Source organism: Amphiprion ocellaris, chromosome 18 (genome assembly GCF_022539595.1).
Source record: "Amphiprion ocellaris isolate individual 3 ecotype Okinawa chromosome 18, ASM2253959v1, whole genome shotgun sequence".
Classification (NCBI taxonomy): Eukaryota; Metazoa; Chordata; class Actinopteri; family Pomacentridae; genus Amphiprion; species Amphiprion ocellaris.
In genome coordinates, this window is record NC_072783.1 from 25,623,277 (window position 1) to 25,632,267 (window position 8,991).

Here is an 8,991-nt window from a genome sequence, read left to right on the forward strand (position 1 = left end):
CGCTTATGCTGGACGCAAACTGCTCTGCCCAGCGGGCGCCGTCGCGTTTGCTGCCTGCGTTCCTCTCCAAGGATGATAAGGCGCATCGATGCACTTCGTCCCCGACCTCGTTCCTAAATGTGATAATTACAACATCATTCTTCTCTCCAACGACCCTTAATCTGATCTCTGTTTTTTTTATTTTTATTTTTGATTTCCCCCCCTCTTTTTTTCCGCGTGTGTGAGAGTGGATTGTGTTCATCTTTAACCTGCCATCACTGTAGCCCCCCGCGTTGCGTTGGCGCTGCGGATCTAGCCTTACAAGAACAAGAGCCAGCTCACAGCCGTGGAAACAAGCGAATCAATTTAGTGGGGGAAAGACGAGGAGGAAGGAAAAAGAGAAGAGACAGATAGCGAGGCTGTGGGGGAGAAAAAACGGACGATCGGATAAAAAGGAGACGAGAAGGAGAGAAAACATCGACCTTAACGCCGCAGCCGCCGAAACATTAAGGTACGTGTGGGCTGTGTTGGTTTGTACAGGTGGAAGGGACTGAAATGGCCGGCGTAATTATTGCATTTGTTACCAAATGTGCGTGGATGCCGGAATCGAGGATGGCAGAGGATTTTAATGATGAAATAATGCAAAGATGCATAGCAGTTTAGGTTAATAATTCATTTGAGCAAAAAGATCCAGTCGATGCTGGTGGAATAAATCAGTGGGAGTCCTTCAAAAATATCGAAATGATCCGTTTCTTTGCGTAAACGTGTGTTTTTCACATGGATATTCCTGTTTTTAAAAGAACATACAGAGCCTGTGGATTATTTTTGGGTGCAGTCATGTTGTCATTACCCTGAAGAGAGAATGGATGCAAGCCATTTTGTAATGCAGCATGTGCAGAATTAGGCCTATTCAGAATTTCAATTGCGCTCCCGAAGAAGGTGCGCCGTAGTGAGCGCAGCTGCATAGATGAATAAGGCCATTCTGTTCAATTGTAGGAGATATTATGCTGGAGGCTATATGATGAGGAGAGATTGCAGATTAGAAGGACTGCAGGAGGAGAACGGTCAGTTTATTGCTCGTCTATCCGTTTTCCGTGACTTGATATCAGGGAGATGAGCGAATAAACTTGTCATCAGTTGGAAGTAAAAGGGGAAAATATCTGGCACTGAACCTGAAACAGCGCACTGGTGGTTGCTGGTGAAATGCGTCCCATCCTTCTCCCTCCTCCTGATTCCCACGTCCTGAATCAATCTAGTGTTGTCATAGTTACAGTAGATGATGTTGGCCCTGCTGCACCTGTGCTGCTTTGTGTTCATCCACACCATCTGTAAATACATGAGCTTCTAATTGGGCCTTGTGTACAAGAAAACACAGTCCACAGCCCCAGTGTTTACTGTAAACAACACCACTATTTCCTTTTTTTTGCCTCTTCATGAACCTTAATGACTCTGTTGTGGGAAGCAGGACGTTGATACAATCAGGCGCTTACGATGATGTGATTGGTTTGTAGCAATTGGTCAGCAGCTTGCAGCTAATTTGTCTTTTCACGACTGAGCGCTCTCTCGGGCCTGATCGAATAATCAATATCTACATGGTTGCAATCTGCTCTTGACATGAACGAAAAAAACAGATAAATAAATAAAAACTTGCCCGAGATCAAGAAGCAAAAATGGCTTTAAGTGAAACTGGTTAGAAAAACGCAGCCTGTCATAAAGACAAAAAAACATTTTTTTCTTTTTTTGCACAAGGATGAGGATTGAGGCCACAGAATTTGGCCCTGAAGATGAGCCAAGGTGTAATATTCTAAAAATAAAAGATCATCATTGCTCCTGAGCTCTCATGTGGTGGAGAACTTGGAGATGGGAGGTCAAGTCAACAGGCGTCCTGCTTTTAAAAATTCAAGGTCTCTCCCTCAATGCAATTTTTACAGTATACTGTCTCATCCCAGTGGCTTTTTTCCACCTCAGTGGAGCTCAAATCCTTAAATGCACTTTTAGGAAAAAGAAATCTGCATTAATAAGTGCCAGTGGCTTTCGTCTGACAGAATATGCAGCCATACTTTAATGAAACAAGTAATTAAAAAAAAAAAAATGCTGCCAGAATGTTACTCATCATTGATGCAAAACAAACTCCACCATCCCCTCCATTGATTCTTGCAATCACAGTTTTTAAAGGTAGCTCCATCCAAAATAAATCACATTTTGATAAAAGAGGTAAAGCGGCACTATCCTTGTGTTTATAAAACACTGGTATGATCAGTGGATCGACCAGCTGAATGTTAATGATGTTGTGTTTTGATGCTTCCATGAATCATTGCACATATCAAGCCCCCATCCTGGATCAGATGCAATTCTGATGTCCAACGGAGACATTGAAGTTTTATCTATTTATTTTTTAATTCAGTTAAAATTTTTTGAAATGCATAATTACCGGCTGGATGGGGATGAGCAGGAGACTCTTCAAAAAAGGACAGCAGTGAAAAGAACACCATAATGAGGAGTGCTGCAAAGGAGCTGTACCCAGTAACATTTAGGTTTATGATTTGTATTCATACATTTATTCTCCACTCAGAGGTGGATAATGTGTTCTTGTTTTTCTCTGTGGCAGTTACAGTGAAGATGCACATAGATATGCATGTGTGTGTCTGCATCTGTCCAAAAAGAGAGAGAGGTTGTAGGATGTGCAGAGCATCTGAAAAAGTCTATTTTTAGCATACATTCCCTTATGAGCTTTCTTAATAGCATCTTTAAGAGTTCTCAGAACTGTGTTTTTAATAAAGACTCACACTGACCTAATCCTCAGACCTTGTAGATATTAAGATCAAGGCCGATTTGTTCCCCACATTGTCATACTGAAGACCAGGGTTCATCCGTGTGCTTTATCTGGTTTACCTGCTTTTACGTGAATGTGTTTTTTCAACATTCAGTTTTTGTTTCTTCACATAAAGAGACAAAATCTGTTGATTTCCTATTTGACGTAATAGTAAATGTGACGGGAATAATTATTAAGGTTTATGTTGAATTCATGCTGATTTCGACGGCGAAGGTGTTTTGAACGGCAAATGTTCATCAAGCTCAGCTAAACAGTAATGTGGAATAGGGCACTGGACAGTAAAAACACAAGATGGTGAGTGAGCAGGTTGCCACAGCAACCGTGTTTCTAGGAGCGCATGCATCGTCGCCGCATAGGAGAGGAGATGCTAAGGACTGCCATGGAGCCTTTTTTCCCCAAAAATAATCTGTTTATTATCGAAATTAAGAATTAGAAAATACTGGCTCAATGTATCCAAGACATATTTTACATAGAATTTAGATAATAGTAAGATTATTGTCGTATGTGTGACAGGAAACAAGGGTCTTCTTATTTGTTATCAATAGACATCACAGGCTTGTGTCTACTGTCGTCACACTGTCAAGCATAATGTGCTTGAGAAATCCAATGAAGACTTTTTTATCATTACAAGGAAAAGAGCTTGAGCATTTCTAAATTTAGTGAGTCTGCTGATGCTTGCAGCCATTTCTGTTTCTGGATGTGTATGGCACTCTTCCCCAAAACAAGCCATAATACACATTTATGTATTAAAAAAACATGAAAGTGTTTTTTGTGCCATCTTTTTTCTTTGGGTCTCTTTGTTCACGATCTAGTTGTCATTTTCATGTCTGGTTCATCAACTTCAGGGGTTGGGGATCTTGTCTGATTGAGTGTTGCATATTGTACCCAGCATGTGCATTGCAGTAAAATGTCAGGAGTCAATAATCATTCCTTCATATCATAATTGCTAAATTACTGCATGCAGGCATCATTTGTTATCTCATTTGCAATGCTGTGCTGCTGCCTCATGATGGATTGCTTGAATCTCTACATTAACCTTAGGTCCTGATGAATTCCACCAGCAGTTACAAAAACATTCAACAACTTTGCATCCTTGTAAAATGCGAGATTCTCCCTCTGTCACAATGAATTTTACTAGAAGCATGCCAGTGTCTTAAAGCAGATAACGAGAGTGTCGTTCCAAAGGGTCTACTGCAGCATTTGTGACCCAGCTTGAGGTTTCAGAATTTTGTGGCCATTTCAGACCATGACCCCGATGTTAACTTGAACCAATGAAGAAAATGGCAGCTGACTCACCAGTTACAATACAAGCAGTGATTTGGGACACATTTCTTCGGAAAAGAATGCTAGACTCAGCTTATTATTCACTCAGGGCATTGTAATATTTTGAGATTTAAATCTAGTCCTGTGTATATTTGCATGTGTGTGTTAGGCTAATATCTTAAAGCTACTGCACTGTGCACTTACTTGACCTCCTTCCTCTCTCTTCTTTTCTCTCTCCCCCTACAGTGAGACGTAACAGCCTCCACCGCGACAACACTTTCACAAGCCAACCCTCCCCCTAAATTTGATTCCTCCTCAAAAAAAAATTGTCATGGGAACAATTGCACAGGGTTCCCCTAAAATGACATGTTGAAAAAATATCAAGGTGTGTGAAAGTCAAGGAAGCATGAGCAAAGTAAAATAGGAATCTATTAATGATAAATAGAGTCTTTAATATAACATTACAGTTTTCTCTTTTTTAAATTTTTAAAGTGAGTGCTAGAAGGAGAAAAACAGGAAAAAGAGCATTAAATATGAACATCAAGATAAGCACTTAAATTCCCTTGGCTGGAGGTAACTTATCAACATCATAGCAATAGGGGTGGGTCATGACTCAGTTGCCATGCGTGTTGTCATGGTGACCAGCCCCTGTACCCCTTTCCCCCTCCTCTGGTTGGTCCAGCTTCTGTTGTGGTTTCACAACCATGGACCTCAGCTGACAGAGGCAGCACCCCCCTGCCCCACACCCTGTACCTGCTCCAATCAGGCGAGCCGTGTCATCTGTACAAGGAAGACTTTAGATCAAATCCCAGACAGTATTTCAGAGAACACAAGATACCTCAATCTACAAGAGAACTCAATTCAGGTAAATATGGTTTCATCTACAACCAGATCATTCATTGGGATTGAGAGAATACTTTTTAGTGCTTTATGGCACTTATCTAGGTTGTTTTTTCCTGACTAGATCCATGCTTGTGTTGTTTGTACTCTCAGATACACGTCGCTTTGGCTAAAAGTGTCTCCTAAATGAAATTGTAGAATTGTAGAATATATTTTGATGGCATTGATTCTCATGTTGCTACAATTGTCTCCACACCAGGTGATCAAGTCTGACACATTTAAGCATCTGCGACATTTGGAAATCCTCCAGCTCTCCAAGAACCACATCCGGCAGATTGAGGTGGGAGCATTCAATGGTCTTCCCAACCTCAATACATTGGAGCTTTTTGACAACCGTCTAACAGTGGTACCATCCCAAGCCTTTGAGTACCTCAGCAAGCTAAGGGAACTATGGCTACGAAACAACCCCATCGAGACGCTGCCGGCATTTGCCTTTCACCGTGTTCCCTCCTTGCGGCGTCTCGATCTTGGGGAACTCAGGAAGCTGGATTTCATCTCAGAAGCAGCCTTCGAAGGTCTGGTAAACTTGCGCTTCTTGAATCTTGGCATGTGTGGCTTGAAGGACATCCCTAACCTCACCCCACTAGTGCGACTAGAGGAGTTGGAGCTGTCAGGAAACCAGCTGGGGATAGTCCGGCCTGGATCCTTCCAGGGTTTGGTGTCGCTTCGCAAGCTGTGGCTAATGCACTCCAGAGTGTCAGTCATTGAACGCAATGCTTTTGATGACCTCAAAAACTTGGAGGAGCTCAACCTCTCCCACAATTCCCTTCATTCCCTGCCCCATGACCTCTTCACGCCTTTGCACCAGCTGGAGAGGGTACATCTCAACCACAACCCTTGGGTGTGCAACTGTGATGTTCTGTGGCTCAGCTGGTGGCTAAAAGAAACAGTCCCCAGCAACACCACATGTTGTGCTCGCTGCCACGCGCCTCCAGGTATAAAGGGAAAGTATATTGGGGAACTAGACCAGAGCCACTTTACCTGCTATGCCCCGGTGATTGTTGAGCCACCCACTGACCTCAATGTCACTGAAGGCATGGCTGCTGAGCTGAAATGTCGTACTGGAACCTCAATGACGTCTGTGAACTGGTTCACTCCTAATGGCACTCTGATGACCCACGGATCATACCGAGTTAGGATCTCAGTGCTCCATGACGGAACGCTTAACTTCACAAATGTGACCGTGCAAGACACTGGGCAGTATACTTGCATGGTAACCAATTCTGCTGGAAACACCACTGCAACCGCCGTCCTCAATGTGTCTGCTTCAGACCCCAGCAACAGCTACAGCTACTTTACCACTGTCACTGTGGAAACAGTAGAGACGGTAAGAGGAGAGGAGGAGAACTCTGCAAGACAGTATATTAATGAGACCTTCATAGAGTTGCCTAATCCTACGGTTCAGAGAGGGTTAGATGGCCGACCTGGCATCACTATATCGCCTTCTCTCTCTTCTCTTTCTTCGCTGTCCCCAAGAGCCAACAGAGCTACTGAAAATGCAGTGACTGTGTCTATAATGGATGTAACTAACATTCCAGGCCTGGATGATGTAATGAAAACAACTAAGATCATCATTGGTTGCTTTGTAGCCATTACTTTTATGGCAGCTGTAATGTTGGTGGTCTTCTATAAACTCCGTAAGCAACACCAGCTACACAAGCACCACGGCCCAGCCAGAGCCATTGAAATTGTCAACGTAGAAGATGAGATCGGAGCAGGAGCCGGAAGTGGCATCTCAGGTGGTTCAACAATGAATTCTGGCACTGTTGGAGAAGGAACCCTAAGGATACATCATCCAGAGATAGTCAACCTGCCCAACATTGGCCGTACAGATACTCTCAACCATTACTACAAGACGCATCATTTCAACAACAACGTGATGGGTCTTAGTATTGGCACCGACACAATGGGACCAGGAGGGATGCTCAACAGCAAGAATCAGCAAGGCCTGGATATCCCCATCTCCTGTACCTCAGTCCCTATCTCTACATCTAATTTGCTCTCTTCATCAGGCAATGGCACCAACACCAACTCCATTTCCATGTCCCCACCACTGCCGATGTCACTCCCCATGCCTACCATGGGCTTACATGGATCGATCAAGGGTTTCATGGGCCAAAACCAGAATCCCCAAATGGAGCCTCTTCTCTTTAAGGGGAGCTCAAAGGAAAACGTCCAAGAGACTCAGATCTAAAAACAAAAAGTGAGAGTATAGAGAGAGAGTGAGCAAGAGTCGAAGACAGAGAGGGGATTGATGTTGGGTTTATGTGCGGAATGAGACACTAGAGTGCATTGACATTACACCAGGAGAGAGGATAGACTGACACGGCAATACACAAACACATAGACTTATCTGTGACAGTGTACTGAGCCAAGGATTACCACAATGGCCCACTTGTGTTTGTAGTAACGATCATGGCCATGGAGATCAAGGAATGGACATTGCTACAATGTAAATCTGTGCCAAAGCAAATGTTTTTTGCAGTTTCTACAAGCTGTGTTCTCATAGGAAAAAAAAAAAACTAGCCTTTCAGAATAATCAGTCCCCAAATCGTTGTTGGCCAGCAGAGTTGAAAGACATGCACAGCACTTACCACACTGGAGATCAGAGATATTGCAGAATAAAATCCAAGAGACATTTTTCTTCCACAAAAAACATGAGCCACACTCTCTCTCAAGTGACTCAATAGACTCCCTCAAGGTGAAAATTATGTAGGCATAAATAGATGGACAAAAAGGTACAGTGCAGTACAAACTACTGTGAAAAATCCACAAATTATATAAATATATTTTCATCTAAATATGTATCATTGCAGACTCCGATGCAGACATATTTTGGGGTGGATGTATAAGCTGGTATAGTTTGTTTCTTTGTGAATAATCAGGGGCGGTGATAGTGGAGGTTTGTTATGATACGTTTTAAGTTCGGCTACTTCTCAGAAACATAAGGGCTCAATTGCAACACTCATTGTGAATCTTTGAATTGGCTTTGTGACATAAAGTCCATTTAGGTTGTAGAACAGTAAATGCAGATCTCTGTTTGACAAACTTTTGTCTGTTGTTTCAGTAATAATCATTACAAACTTTTGTGTTCTGAGAGTGTATTATGTATTTTGTAAAAGCCAGCTACTTGGTATTTGAATTGACAATTCTGATACTTAAATGCCAGCATCAAATAATGGTAAAACAATGTTTCACAAACTCGAAAAGGTAATCCGATGCAAAGACCTGTATGGGTAAATAAAGTGTTGACAATGTGTTATTTGAATCAGATCAGTAGCCAGATATTTGCTTTTAGACAGGAATTTGATATGACCTCCTTGCTCATGGTTACCATAATCATGCCATAAAATGCTGTCATAAGGATGATTAGACATCTATCTGCAGCAGCATTCAAGAAGGGATTAAACATCCATCTTAGGATGATTGGAATGAATGGAAATGTACAGTATATTAATAATAATAATGTCTGGTTGTATGACAATTGTAAGATCCACATTTTTACAGTGTAACTTTCATATGTTAAATGCCATTTACGCTTCTTGCGTTTCAACTATGTATTTCTTTATTTTTGTTAGTTTGATATAATGTGTACAGTTGTCTAGCCATGTATCATTACGTGTGAAATAAATCAATCATATATTGGGTTGTGGCGGGTCAATATGGCAACCACACAAGTAAAAGAGGGAGACATTATGCAGTTCTCGGTGCCAACCCTGGATTGAATGTATGGTTTGTGGTTTAGCCATTCGTCATCCTGGTAATGATAGGGGCCGCCTGCTCTGTTAAGACGCTCAGACAGGCTTTTAGTCACTCTTCTATAGATGGGCCACAGACACGACTAGTTTTGAAAAATTACCTTCTTCTTTCTGAGATTAGTCAGTCTGCTCCTCCCATAGTATTCTACTGCACAAGTGTTGAAATAGGATCGTATGTTTAACATACCGACTGAGTCAGTTCCATTTCTTTCACTATATTTATCAAACAGGAGTCTAAAATGTTTGTTGCAATTGAGC

At 42.1% G+C, this 8,991-nt stretch overlaps 1 protein-coding gene across 1 annotated transcript; it reads left to right on the forward strand.

Moving 5' to 3' along the window:
- Positions 1-58: 58 nt before the first annotated feature.
- Positions 59-8,620, forward strand: lrrc4bb (leucine rich repeat containing 4Bb). Its single transcript, XM_023293804.3, has 3 exons — positions 59-490; positions 4,322-4,940; positions 5,175-8,620. The coding sequence occupies exons 2-3, from the start codon at positions 4,698-4,700 to the stop codon at positions 7,167-7,169; spliced, it is 2,238 nt and encodes a 745-aa protein (XP_023149572.1). The 5' UTR covers positions 59-490; positions 4,322-4,697; the 3' UTR covers positions 7,170-8,620.
- The last annotated feature ends 371 nt before the right edge of the window (positions 8,621-8,991 follow it).